This window comes from Xyrauchen texanus, chromosome 44 (assembly GCF_025860055.1).
Source record: "Xyrauchen texanus isolate HMW12.3.18 chromosome 44, RBS_HiC_50CHRs, whole genome shotgun sequence".
Lineage (NCBI taxonomy): Eukaryota > Metazoa > Chordata > Actinopteri > Cypriniformes > Catostomidae > Xyrauchen > Xyrauchen texanus.
In genome coordinates, this window is record NC_068319.1 from 2,555,962 (window position 1) to 2,571,938 (window position 15,977).

The 15,977-nt window shown below is 36.3% G+C and overlaps 1 protein-coding gene across 2 annotated transcripts in view; it reads left to right on the forward strand.

Moving 5' to 3' along the window:
• cntnap3 (contactin associated protein family member 3) overlaps nt 1–15,977 on the forward strand; it is a 136,189-nt gene that overhangs the window by 101,338 nt on the left and 18,874 nt on the right. For both annotated transcript variants that reach the window (XM_052116844.1, XM_052116845.1), the window contains 5 exons: nt 2,945–3,101; nt 3,914–4,041; nt 4,257–4,427; nt 12,677–12,895; nt 15,610–15,849. In XM_052116844.1, the coding sequence (XP_051972804.1) occupies nt 2,945–3,101; nt 3,914–4,041; nt 4,257–4,427; nt 12,677–12,895; nt 15,610–15,849 (915 nt within the window). The remainder of the gene's footprint in view (nt 1–2,944; nt 3,102–3,913; nt 4,042–4,256; nt 4,428–12,676; nt 12,896–15,609; nt 15,850–15,977) is intronic.

Below are 15,977 nucleotides of genomic sequence, written 5' to 3' on the forward strand. Positions count from 1 at the left end.
CCTCCATCATGCGTAAATGGAAGAAGTTTGAAACCACCAGGACCCGGCCAGACCGAACGATCGGGGGAGAAGGGCCTTAGTCAGGGAGGTGACCAAGAACCCGATGGTCACTCTGACAGAGCTCCAGAGTTTCTCTGTGGAGAGAGGAGAACCTTCCAGAAGAACAACCATCTCTGCAGCACTCCACCAATCAGGCCTGTACGGTAGATTGGCCAGACAGAAGCCACTCCTCAGTAAAAGTCACATGACAGCCTGACCCGAGTTTGCCAAAAGGCACCTGAAGGACTCTCAGACCATGAGGAATAAAAGATTGAACTCTTTGGCTTGAATGGCAAGCGTCATGTCTGGAGGAAACCAGGCACCGCTCATCACCTGGCCAATCCCATCCCTACAGTGAAGCATGGTGGTGGCATCATCACGCTGTGGGGATGTTTTGCAGCGGCAGGAATTCGGAGACTCATCAGGATCAAGAGAAAGATGAATGCAGTGATGTACAGAATCATCCTTGATGAACACCTGCTCCAGAGCGCTCTGGACTTCAGACTGGGGTGAAGGTTCATCTTCCAACAGGACAACGACCCTAAGCACACAGCCAAGATAACAAAGGAGTGGCTACGGGACAACTCTGTGAATGTCCTTGAGTGGCCCAGCCAGAGCCCAGACTTGAACCCGATTGAACATCTCTGGAGAGATCTGAAAATGGCTGGGCACCGACGCTCCACATCGAACCTGATGGAGCTTGAGAGGTCCTGCAAAGAAGAATGGGAGAATCTGCCCAAAAATAGGTGTGCCAAGTTTGTAGCATCATACACAAAAAGACTTGAGACTGTAATTGGTGTCAAAGATGCTTCAATAAAGTATTGAGCAAAGGGTGTGAATACTTATGAAGATGTGATTTTATTTATTTTTTATTTGCAAAGATTTCAAACAAACTTCTTTCACGTTGTCATTATGGGGTATTGTTTGTAGAATTTTGAGGAAAATAATTAATTTAATCTATTTTGGAATGATGATGTAACATAACAAAATGCACTGTATATAAATTCAACTGTAATTGGTCTTTTTTTAATCTTGTTTTCTAATATTACTATAACAATTTTTTTTCTTTTATAAGCATACACGTATTTGGTCTTGTTTTCAGAGAAATCTGTGTTTTTTGCTTCTCAAGTTATTTGATCTTGTCTTAAGAATGCTTATTTTTATTTTTTTTCCGAAAACAAGAAAAAATAAGTTTATTAAAATAGTTTAGTGTAGTTAAACAAAATAAACTTGTTTTCTATAAGCATTCATTTTAAATATCTTATGCAGTATTATTTCTAAAGATTTTTAGATATTTTTACTGGAAAGCAAAAGAAAAATACTAGAATTATTATTATTTTATTTTTATTTTTTTCAGGATTAAATTGAATAAAAACCCTCAATTTTTCCCCCCTGTAATTCAGTGAAACTCAATAAAAGGTGTTTTTTAAATATTGCTTTCATCCTCTTATTGTTAAAGTCTTAAATACAAACTTTTAACCCTTTATGCTTGGATGGGCACGTGAGAAACAATTAATAGTCAAAATATTCATATCTCCAGTCTTGACCATCACAAAATAGGTATCGTTTGAAAGTTTATAAGCTCTACTTTACAATGCATGTGAGACATTATGACCAAAACTGAACAAGTGCTTTGAAAGTTGCAGACAAATCAGACATATTCAGTTTTGATAAATTATAAATAAAATTGCAATGTACATATTATTGCAATCAGTAAAAACATCAAACTGAGCAAATATTCATGTGTCATATGCTGCTGGAAAGATATCAAAGAGTAAAATGCAACCAGTATATTTGTTTTACTCAAAAAGAAAAATATAGCGAGTAATAGCTAAATATATGTCTTTAATAATTATGTTGGTGTTGCTCATATGCCGCATTTCTGCTTATAACTTCACGAAAAATAAACTGAAAATAAAACAGAACTTACCTTTACACAGAGGAGGAGATTATCCTTCAAACGAGTCCACACACAAGATAATCAGATGTATAGATCATTAGATAATCCACATGAAGCACAATGTTACATATGGCCACCAGGAGATGGCGCCAAATACATGACACAGACTCAATGATGACTCAAATGACACAGAATGAAACTCATACTCATGACTAAAATCATGTCTGCATGCTATGCAAACCTTTAGTCATTGTTGTGTTTGCATGTGTAATTAGTTCTTATGTACAATTATTATCTTTTATTTGTTTGGAGAAGCTTTAGGGCACTATGATCAATTATATTTCTAATGTTATAACTTTTGATTGCTTTGTCGGATCAACACAAAATGTATCTCAGAAACAGTTGACATGATTGGGAACAAAATCAAATCTGTTTTTCAGAGCCACCTTATTTACACTCAGAGATATATAATGTCAAATCAGAAAAATAAGAAAAAAGTTTGCCATTTGTGGCAAAAAATAAATAAATAAGAAAAGAAGAAAATCAGTAGTTTCTTAGACTGAGAGTCTCAGAATGTATCATAATCTATATAATTAAAACTGGCAAAGTTTTCTTTACAGTGATACCAAACACTTGACCCTCCTTGTTTTTTTTGTTTTTTTTTTTTGTCGAGTTATAAGCCTTTAATTTCTAATTCTGAAACAGAGCTTAAAGGGTTAACCCAAGGCACAGATCTGTAGATTAATCGTTTCAATAATCACCCACATAGTTGATTAATCATCCTAAGTATTGTTAATCAAATAGTCAAATAATTATTAGATGCTTTTTGAGCAGTTGAAGCTTTTTAACTTGATATGGCATCTGAAAACGTGGCGCTCCTGCGCGGGACACTAACAAAAAAGCGAGACGCAATGGTCAAAGACCTCCATCTAGTGCATGTTTACACAGGACATCCAATTTTATCTCTTTTTGTTTGCTCTGAGCATGTCTGTCTTGTTGTTGCAGATGGCACCCCATTCACCTGGTGGGTGGGCAGGTCGGGTGAAGCCCACATGTACTGGGGCGGGGCGATCCCGGGCAGTCAGCAGTGTGCGTGCGGACTGCAGGATAACTGTGTGTATCCCGAACACTTCTGTAACTGTGATGCTGACAGCAAAGAGTGGTACTGAATGCAACTCACTTCATGCTGCAGAACATGTCAAAGTTATATTGCACCACAAAATATAAACAGAAACTTTAGACATTTTGTTTTGCAAAAAGGAATTGAAGCCTATTTTTAGGACTATTAAGATATTTTCATAGTGACATTATTTTCGTGACAATTAAACACAATTATTCCTAAATTCTCATTACTGTAATGGCAGACTTATATTTCATTTTTCCGTGTACTGGTACATCTCGTGCATAGTCGGGAGCTTTGGTCTTCCAAAGTATACTGTTTTTAACCACAAGCTTTTACAGCAGACACATGCGTTTTCTGTATACTTAGAAAGGCATGCAAAACAAATCATCAAAACCATCGTAAAGGGGAGGATCTCAGCTTTATAATGACACTTAGGTTGAGCTTGTAGTCCACTCAGAGGCCGATATATTCGATAAAACATTAAAGGGTGGTGCTTGAACTGAACATTAGACTGAATGTCTATGGACAAGCACATCTGTGAGGGCTAACATGTGTTAGAGCGCCACCTACATGTCAGATCTGTATATTGTGATGGAATTCTTTTATAATATTAAAAATAAATCTAGTGATTTCTGCCACCTAGTGGAATAAAACGAGACTTTTCAAAGTGAGGTTGAGTGAACGGAACCAAAATGACATGTTTACAAAGTTAGGACAACAAAAGATTATAAACACATACAATATTATTTCTGAGCTTAACTTGTATTGAACCTGGAACGATCCTTTAATTATGACCTGGACATTTTATTGACAGGTTTTGCCATTTATCAATCTAATTTTATATTTGAAAGGTCTAAAGACTCAGGGATGCTGTCTCATAAAGATCATTTGCCCGTGCAAGCGTTGGCTGTCGGTGATATCAACAGATCCGGTTCGGAAGCGGCCTTCAGAGTGGGTCCCCTGCGCTGTTATGGTGACAGTAAGTACGACGCGGATTTACCCCGAGCCTCTTAATATCAATCACTCTAATTAGACTGTAAGCATTTACTCTGTCAACCTATACATCAACTTCCTGTTCTGGCACGGGGAAACAGTTTGACACACGTGTGCAAATGTGCTTAGTGAAAATGATGACATAACGTGGAGTTCCCTGAGAACTGTATAAATGTGATGCGCTGTAAACGTTTTCTCCAGATAACTTTTGGAACGCGGCCTTCTTCGACAAAGAGACGTCGTACCTTCACTTTCCCACGTTTCACGGGGAGCTGAGCGCAGACATCTCCTTCCTGTTCAAAACCAGCTCTTCCTCTGGAGTGTTCCTGGAAAACTTGGGAATTAAAGACTTCATTCGGATCGAACTGAGCTGTGAGTTCCCCTTGAGTTGCTTCAAGAATGAATCATTTATTGAATTAGATGAATTATTAAATTTATAAATATTATATATTTTTATTAATATGGTCATAAGAAATACTTAATTTTCCATAAAATAATGTTTTGTTTTGTATCAATATTTTAAAATAATAATTGTATAAAATAAAATACTTATTATATTAATACTATAAATTATTAAATGAATAAATATTATATATTTTTATTAATATGGTCATAAGAAATGCTTAATTTTCCATAAAATAATGTTTTGTTTTGTATCAATATTTTAAATAATAATTGTGTAAAATAAATAGTTATTATATTAATACTAAAGCTTATTAAATTAATAAATATTATGTATTTTTATTAATATGGTCATAAGAAATACTTAATTTTCCATAAAATAATGTTTTGTTTTGTATCAATATTTTAAAATAATAATTGTATAAAATAAAATACTTATTATATTAATACTATAAATTATTAAATGAATAAATATTATATATTTTTATTAATATGGTCATAAGAAATGCTTAATTTTCCATAAAATAATGTTTTGTTTTGTATCAATATTTTAAATAATAATTGTGTAAAATAAATAGTTATTATATTAATACTATAAATTATTAAATGAATAAATATTATATATTTTTATTAATATGGTCATAAGAAATGCTTAATTTTCCATAAAATAATGTTTTGTTTTGTATCAATATTTTAAAATAATAATTGTATAAAATAAATGCTTATTATATTAATACTATAAATTATTAAATGAATAAATATTATGTATTTTTATTAATATGGTCATAAGAAATGCTTAATTTTCCATAAAATAATGTTTTGTTTTGTATCAATATTTTAAATAATAATTGTGTAAAATAAATAGTTATTATATTAATACTAAAGCTTATTAAATTAATAAATATTATGTATTTTTATTAATATGGTCATAAGAAATACTTAATTTTCCATAAAATAATGTTTTGTTTTGTATCAATATTTTAAATAATAATTGTGTAAAATAAATACTTATTATATTAATACTAAAGCTTATTAAATTAATAAATATTATGTATTTTTATTAATATGGTCATAAGAAATGCTTAATTTTCCATAAAATAATGTTTTGTTTTGTATCAATATTTTAAATAATAATTGTGTAAAATAAATAGTTATTATATTAATACTATATCTTATTAAATTAATAAATATTATGTATTTTTATTAATATGGTCATAAGAAATGCTTAATTTTCCATAAAATAATGTTTTGTTTTGTATCAATATTTTAAATAATAATTGTGTAAAATAAATACTTATTATATTAATACTATAAATTATTAAATGAATAAATATTATGTATTTTTATTAATATGGTCATAAGAAATGGGTGGTAAAATGTGCTTGGTTGTCTTGAAAATTATCAATCAATATCAATCAAAATGATGTCATAATGCAAACAATTGTTATGGTCTTAAATAAGGCTTTATTTTCTCTATGTAAACTTTTTTTTCCTTTGGTTTTGTGTTGACATATGACAGCCACAGATTGGATTTATCAATTGAGCAAATGCATTTCCAGCTGTGTGTGAGTGTTTGTGTTGGGTTCCATATGTTTGTTGACGATGTCAACAGTCCTGCATATTTATTTATACACCAGTTGGGGGGAAAAAAACCGAGATACGTCGTCTGCTAAATATACAGACATCGCAAAATAGTTCCCTCCAGGGAAATTACTGCAGAGCAGTCGTTGAACCGATATGTAGAGACGTGCTGCAGTGTTTGTAATGCACTCAGATTGAAACCTCTCTCTAAACGATCATGTTAAGACCTTTTGTTAAAGCAAGCATTACTATTACTTTTGCTCATACGTAGAGAGTCAGAGGTTTGTCCTGCAGTGTTTGTTACAGACATGAAAATACGTCTATAGGCTGTATTGGGCCATGGTGGGAGAACACGTCATTTCAGATATAAAAGCCAATTCTGATGGTTTTTATTACACCTCTCCACCACATGATCGCTGTCTGTTGCGGAGTGTTTAACTGCATGAAATAGCAGGTATCATCCGTAATGAGTTCACGTGATAGATGACAGTCGAGTGTGTGAAGACCTTACAGCGCCGGGTGCTTGTTCCTTTATAATGACGAATCCTTCTGCCAAAGAGCGCAATTAACCTCTCATTATTTTGAGACAGAGCTGGGTGACCCGTGCGGCCGTACATGAAAGATGTGAACTCAATAGGAGGTTTGTTTTAAAGAAGCGTGCAGGAGCATCATGAGATCTGTGGTGCATTGATGGTAATGAATAGTGCTCCCAAAAATATTAGTTTGGCGTCACCGATGCCAAATCTTTGCATTATATTTGTATGTGATATGCGATGTGTTAGGTTCAATGTGTGCAAGTGCAAATTACATTTGAGAGCTGAAGTCAGTGTTAATGAAGTTTAATATGTCCTTTAGCCCTATAATGCAGTGTGTATCAAATATGATACATAATGATTGACAGCCCCTGTTTCACTCTCTGTTCAAGCTGACGAGCCAAACAATCTATAGTATATAAGTGTCACATGTTTATGGCACCATCTAGTGGTTAATTGTGGGGGAAAATAGTGGTTTCAATGTTTATATCAATCTATTTAAAATGCCGGCGGACATGCGCACAAAGTAACTCTTATTTGGGATAAATAACAGCTTATTTTAATTAAGGAAAAGTGATGGTAATTATTTTGTTGTGCTTGGTTAAAATTTTGCATATTATTTTATTGAAAAAAAAACCTTTTGAAATCCATGTATCCAATAGGCTTTTGAGGAATATCTCTCAATCACCATTACATTACATTCATGCCCCCCTCAAAAAATCACAGAGCTTTAAAAATTAATTTGATAAGATATAATTAAAGTGTGAACTAATATTTCTGTGTATTTTCATATATGCCGCCTGCTCTGTTATTATAAAGATCTCATTATTTTACCTTACAAGCTATTATGATGTCATCTTACCATAATGACCTTTTAAAGCATAATGTATCAAATATGATGCATAAAAAAAGATACACGTGCAAAAAAAAAAATGTATCGCTTTTTATAGTTTGTCTAATGGTACTAGAAAGTTCAATGTCAAAAATGTGAATTTTCTGACAATCCTATCATATGTCAGGCTTTACAGGGTTAAATACTGTAAATATTTCATCAGGTCATAATTATTAATTTTAGTCCATTTTACTCTGATTAAAATGGCATATAATTTTAGTCGACAAAAATCACATTGTAGTTGACGCTAATGTTCAAAATCACAATAACTTGTATGAAACTGTAACATACCAAACTTTATATTTTGAACTATTTGAAATTATTTAAACATGTACCAAATATATTTAAGAATATTACGTTTAATATGTAAATACCTCACGTTTAGGGTATTGAGTTACGTGTAGTGTTTCTTTAAGATAACGGTGTATTCACAATGCTATGTTACGCATTCTGACTAGTGTGTACCTTAGTTCAAGTTCACCTGTTCGTTGGCCTTATTTTCTGTGCAGATGTATGTTGTAATATGACTAGAGCTGTCAAAATGAACATGGTAACGCATGCGATTAATTCAAGTTTAACACGTTAATTTGTATTAATCGTGATTAACGCATTTACCGTTAATACAACATAAACCAGCATAAACACTGGTTGGAAGGGTGGAACTTTTGTAATGTGTCCACCCAAAGTCAGTGACACACACACAACACACACACACGCACACACAAACACACAACACACACACACAACAGCCCAACTACCAAGGTGAGGCAACAAGCTTAGCATAAAATAGAATAATGTGGTGGTCCCATTCTGTGGGCGGTACTGTGGTAACACACTAGTTGACCGTTACACTCTCTCCTATGACCTCCTATGGTTGTTATCTCAGTAAATAAAATCATCTCTGAGCACACACACACACAGACACACACACAACACACACTCACACACAAAACACACAGACACAACGCACACACACACACAGACAAAACACACACAATGCACACAACACACACAAAACAAACACACAACACACACACACACACAACAGACACACACACACACACACACACACACATGTTGGTCTACCTATCATTATGGGGACTTTCCATAGACATAATGACTTTTATACTGTATAAACTATAGATTCTATCCTCTAAACCTAACACAACCCCTAAACCTAACCCTCACAGAAAACCTTCTGCATTTTTATATTTTCAATAAAACTTTGTTTAGTATGATTTATAAGCGATTTGAATTATGGGGACACTAGAAATGTCCTCATAAATCACATTTATAGCATAATACCCTTGTAATTACTAATTTGTAACTTACAAAATTGTCCTCGTAAATCACAAAAACACGCACACAGACACACACACACACTCACACACACAGACAAAACACACAGACACACAGACAAAACACACACACAACACACACACACACACAACAAACACACACACACAACACACACAACAAACACACACACACACAACACACACACACAACAAACACACACACACACACACAACACACACACAACACCCACACACACACACACACACAATACACACACACAATACACACACACACACACACACACACACACAACAAACATACACACGAACACAACACACACACACAACACACACACACACACACACACACACACACACACACACACACATAACAGCGCTTCCATAATAATATGCTGGAGAAAGGACCTCTTAATGCTATTTGATGTTCAAAACAAGCCCAGATGGGACTTGTGATGGAAATCAAGTATTTTTCAGCATGTAAGGTGCATTTTAATTACCACAGAAGCACGTCAAGTCTTAACTATCACCAACATGCAGAACGAGACATTTTTGGCTGCAAGCGCTTGGCGCCTGACGCGGATCATGAACGCGGCTTTAGGATTGCTGTAACAAAGCGGATAGCCACAGTCTCTCAGCAGACTAATATTGTGAGTTTAAGAGATTTGATCCTATCATATGTCAGGCTTTACAGGGTTAAATACTGTAAATATTTCATCAGGTCATAATTATTAATTTTAGTCCATTTTACTCTGATTAAAATGGCATATAATTTTAGTCGACAAAAATCACATTGTAGTTGACGCTAATGTTCAAAATCACAATAACTTGTATGAAACTGTAACATACCAAACTTTATATTTTGAACTATTTGAAATTATTTAAACATGTACCAAATACATTTAAGAATATTACGTTTAATATGTAAATACCTCACGTTTAGGGTATTGAGTTACGTGTAGTGTTTCTTTAAGATAACGGTGTATTCACAATGCTATGTTACGCATTCTGACTAGTGTGTACCTTAGTTCAAGTTCACCTGTTCGTTGGCCTTATTTTCTGTGCAGATGTATGTTGTAATATGATTAGAGCTGTCAAAATGAACATGGTAACGCATGCGATTAATTCAAGTTTAACACGTTAATTTGTATTAATCGTGATTAACGCATTTACCGTTAATACAACATAAACCAGCATAAACACTGGTTGGAAGGGTGGAACTTTTGTAATGTGTCCACCCAAAGTCAGTGACACACACACAACACACACGCACACACAAACACACAACACACACACACAACAGCCCATCTACCAAGGTGAGGCAACAAGCTTAGCATAAAATAGAATAATGTGGTGGTCCCATTCTGTGGGCGGTACTGTGGTAACACACTAGTTGACCGTTACACTCTCTCCTATGATAGAGTCGTGGCGGTTGTTATCTCAGTAAATAAAATCATCTCTGAACACACACACACACAGACACACACACAACACACACTCACACACAAAACACACAGACACAACGCACACACACACACAGACAAACACACACACAACGCACACAACACACACAAAACACACAACACACACACACAACAGACACACACACACGACACACAGACACACACACAACACACACTCACACACAAAACACACACACACAACGCACACAGACAAAACACACAGACACACACAGACAAAATACAGACAAAACACACACACACACACACACACAGACAAAACACACACAACACACACACACACACACACAACAAACACACACACACACAACAAACACACACACACAACACACACAACAAACACACACACACAACAAACACACACACACACACACAACACACACACAACACCCACACACACACACACATAACACACACACAATACACACACACACACACACACAACACACACACACGAACACAACACACACAAACACACAACACACACACACACACACACACACACACACACATAACAGCGCTTCCATAATAATATGCTGGAGAAAGGACCTCTTAATGCTATTTGATGTTCAAAACAAGCCCAGATGGGACTTGTGATGGAAATCAAGTATTTTTCAGCATGTAAGGTGCATTTTAATTACCACAGAAGCACGTCAAGTCTTAACTATCACCAACATGCAGAATGAGACATTTTTGGCTGCAAGCGCTTGGTGCCTGACGCGGATCATGAACGCGGCTTTAGGATTGCTGTAACAAAGCGGATAGCCACAGTCTCTCAGCAGACTAATATTGTGAGTTTAAGAGATTTGATGCCCATTGCAATGAATACACAACATATGTGGGGACTAGATCTTTCAATTAGTCAACCTTCAAGACTTTAGGAAACATTTAATGTTACTTGAATTGGAGCTATTTTAGTGCATTTCTATCTTTATACAGTGGAAGGCTTCATTTGGAAAGTGTTCAAAAAGCATTATACTGTTACATATTGTTTTGTTTTCTTTCCTAAAATGGAAATAAATGCTCTGAAATTTCAGCACTTTCAAAATCTGCAATTAATCACATATAGGATGTGTTTGAGTGAAGTAATGAAACCTTTAGGAAAGTTCATTGTATAGGTGTTCAATGAGGGACGGATTATTTAAATAAATTTGTACTACGTTTCCAAAATGGCTCGCTTGGTTTTTCATGGCACATTCCCTTCGCAGCAGCAGTTTTACGTTTTGTTGTAGCACACCCTAAGTGTCAGCTTTGGCATGCCAGGTCCCGCATGCTCTGAATAATAATGAGGTCATCACACACCATCAGCATTTTTGTGGAAGAGAGAGAACTGCTACGTGACAGAAGGTGCCTCGTTTCTAAGGCACGAGAAGTCTTCATTCAAACGCTGTGATATCCTACAGATGGGCCGGCAGGCGGAGACTGAATTTGGGCTGATTCTCAACATATGAGAAGACTGAATAAAGAAACTCGTTTAATGAGTGGTGTGAACTAGACTTGGGGTGCGATAATGTTGCTACAGGGGAACGCATTCTACAGAATCTTGGAGACAGTGCGTGTCTGGGAGGGGAACGTGGCAAAAGAGAGGAGAAAGGGAAGAGTGGGGTGGGAATAACAAAAGGGAGACCGAAAGCAGAGAGGGGAGATAGAGGAGCTCACCGGCCTCAGATATGCAGTAGAGTGGTTCTTCCGTCCACGACGCCGGGTGACGGCGCTGGACCCCTTTGCCATTCCTTCCGATTGCCGGTTGACGCGAGGCTCCAGCGTCACCGGATCGAACACTCCCTCAGTGTTGCAACCTTTGCATCCTTCCTCCTTGCCAGGTTTCGGCACCAGTGTAACAATTAATGATGGCAAAGGAGGAAGCTGGGACCGGGTTGACCTCGTTTGCCAATGTCTCTTCTCCATATGTACTCCCGCCGCCCCTCACTGGAGCATGAGACCGGTGTGGCACGCAGGTGAAAGCAATTTGCCACTTATTTTTCCGGCCTCGCTCTGCCCATATGACGCTCTACTCCGTCCTGCTCACCAAAAGGGCGAAATGCAACTGTCGTATCCGCAGGTCAGAGATGGTGAAACAGGTGTGTTTTCGCCTGTCAGTCATTGATGCTCTATGAGAGTTTGGGCATTCCAAGATGGCCACTTGAACACGTCCGGTGGCTTCACGTCCTGCAGGAGGTTTACCATAGCGTCAGCGATCCAGTTCTATGTATATACTGTAAACTAGCGAGTCCGACACATTTTGTAACGCAACAACGCACGAGATCAAGCTCAACCTTATTGTAAAGAGTTTCCAAAAAACGCTATGTATATGTATGTAAAGTAATTAATTTACTTTATTTAATAAAAATAAATCATAATATCTAATTCATAAACTAATGTTTGCATGTATAATCTTATTTGTTTTCCTTTCCAGCACCAACTGAAGTGGTCTTCTCATTTGATGTTGGCAACGGTCCGCTGGAGGTGCGAGTTGAGATGCCCGCTGCTCTGAACGATGATCGCTGGCATCACGTGAGAGCTGAACGAAATGTAAAGGAAGCCTCGCTGTATGTGGACCATCATCCTGGAGCCGTCCAGAAAGCCCCGGCAGACGGACACATTCATCTCCAACTCAACAGCCAATTATTTGTAGGTAGGAAGAACCTTTATTAGATGTTCCCTATGAAGTATGCAGTTCTCTTGCAGTTTTTGAGGTGGCGTAGTGACTCGCCTCAATCCGGGTGGCGGAGGACGAATCTCAGTTGACTCTGCGTCTGAGACCATCAATCTGTGCATCTAATCACATGACTTGTTGAGCGTGTTACCACGGAGACCTAATGTGTGTGGAGGCGTCACGCTATTCTCCGCGGCATCCACACATAACTCACCACGCGCCACACTGAGAGCAAGAACAACATTATAGCGACCACGAGGAGGTTACCTCATGTGACTCTACCCTCCCTAGCAACCGGGCTACTTTGGTTGCTAAGGAGACCTGACTGGAGTCACAGCATGCCCTGGATTCAAACTAGCCACTCCAGGTGTGATAGTCAGCGTCAATACTCACTGAGATTTACTACAAGTTGGTAACACCTTTTTCCCCCGTAGCCTCATAATTATGATTGTGTTAAAGCAACGCTTTTAGCATTGGCATGTCAAAACTTTGTTTTAACAACATTTCCAACTTTGCATTCTTCACATACATTTCACAAAAGATTATATCACACAGCTGTCATGGTGAGGTGTTTGCAAAAACGAATTAGCACTAAACCGCTAAGCACTAATATATGCAGAGCGCATTATTACTGTATTTATAGCCTGTCAGCTGCAGCAGAGAACACAGAAAAAAAACTATATTCTTGCTGAAGCAATTACATATAAAGGACAAAACCGCTGTGAAAACACTGACAGCTTAAAATGACAGAAATTCCAATAAACAAAAAAAAGGTCAGTTGTCGTTTGTTTTTGGAATGGGCGGATCGGATCCAGCAAACAATCAGACAGATTGATTTTTCTGTTGCATCTTCTCTTCTGTAACTTTGTTGTCATCATATTGTCGTTTAAATGGCTTTTATGCTTTCTCAAATATTTGACAGATGCATGTTTTAAATAAATGATGCTCGATTCAATCCTTTAACAAACTTCACACAAGAGTTCTGTAGAAAATGGAAAATCGTTTGAATACCGCTAAGGCTTAAAAAGGTGCTATATAAGTGCAGACCATTTACCATATATACACAGAATACTTTGTTATCATTATTACAAATAGCTAGAAATCCCACCTAGTAAAAGCTATATGGAGGGCCAAATTACTTAAAAAAAAATGTAATACATTTTTAAATGCAAAATGAAATCATTGATTTAATGATTAAATCACTAAATAAACCAATAAATGTCTCCAGCATTTCATTTTAGCACTAGTTTGCATCCATTTTAATTTTAGCATTATCTTTTATTTTCAGTAACTTATCGGCACTCAATGACAGTAAAGATGATATAACAAAAAAAAAAAATTATTCAATACATAATTTGTTAAAAAGCTGTAAAAGTGTTATTTTATCATTATTATTAATTATAAAGTAGTTTGTCCATCCATACATGGCAGCTATACATTCGTAAACACTTTTTGCTGGAAAATTATGGAGCGCCAAATTACTAAAATTTTTATTATTAAATACATATTTATAAATATGAATAAATCATTAAATAAATGATGCATATAATGTATTGAGTGACGTGCCAAAAACGGTAACCTTAAAGATGCTATATGGGATATGTGTACTGTAATAAATCATAAAATAATCATAATATGACATGCTTTCAACATGCTAAGTTGAAATACTGGCTTCTCCGATAACAATGCTACAGCCAGTGTATTCTACTTTGAAGTTTCCATTCCGGGCCGGAATTTCTGTTTATGTTTTGGCCTGTGTGATCCCGCCCACTGCCCACTCACCAATAGTATTTCGACACCTAAAAAGCCTCGCCATCCGTCTAAAAACACCATGACCAGAGGCGTAGTAAAACAAGAATAAATATTGGAGATGACTTTGGAAGATGGAGACTGCTTAAAGCCCAGAAATCCTTTAAACGGATGCTGAATTGGCTCATTTCCATGGCGGCAATCTGGCAACCCACGTGAGCTTCAAGTCTGGGGCGGGAACTTACCCATTTCAGACACATGTTGTCAATCTTACATACAGCACCTTTTAAAAACATTTTTAATTGAATGAAAACTTGTTCTATAATATTATAATATAATTTATTTTATTTCAATAATTATTTATACATAATATATCATAATACACTAAGATTTAAATGGATGCAAAATAGTGCTTAAAGTAATACAAGGAGCAATTATTGATTTATTAATTGATTTAATGATTTTATAATGTTAACAAAGTCATTATGTATTTAAATATGTATTTTAATTATTTAATTTGTAGTAATTTGGCACTCATAACATACAGTGCAGAACATTGCAATGTTTTTGTCATTTTTAACCCTTTTAAACTGATCTGATGCTTCAAAGAATATCACTAGTCATTTTTGTAATTTTGGCCAAACCTCGTCTATGTCGACTAACAAGAGACTGTTAATCTATCGATATATTTTGCAAGCCATAAAAACCCTTCTTAGGGGTCGTTCAGGCCGAACACGTTCCATTACTGAAAAAGCATTGCAATGAATATATTAGATTATAGGTGTCTCGGGACGTGTTCCTAAAACTTCTTCAAATTATCAGCTTGACGTTGCGTTTATAAGACACGACTCACCCGCATGAGATGCTGGAGAATGGTGAGGAACATTGTGTGAATGGCCCCTTACTCTTGAGCCCTGTCTGTTTGTATTCAATTCTATCTTCAGGAGGAACTGCTTCCAGACAGAAGGGTTTTCTGGGCTGCATTCGCTCGTTGAAGCTGAACGGAAAGACTTTGGATTTGGAGCAGAGGGCGAAGATCACGCCCGGAGTGACGCCCGGATGTCCCGGACACTGTAGCAGCTACGGGGATCTGTGTCAGAATCAAGGGACCTGCATGGAGAAATACAACGGCTTTAGCTGTGACTGCAGCCTCTCGCCATTCATTGGGACATTCTGTCATAAAGGTACGGCAACTTACATCGACGGCTTCCCATATTTCGCTGAAAAGGTGCTAAGAAATGGCACTATTGATACTATCACAGTGATTCTCAACTGGTGTTTTGCAACCTAAAATGGGCAAAAAAATCGTCTA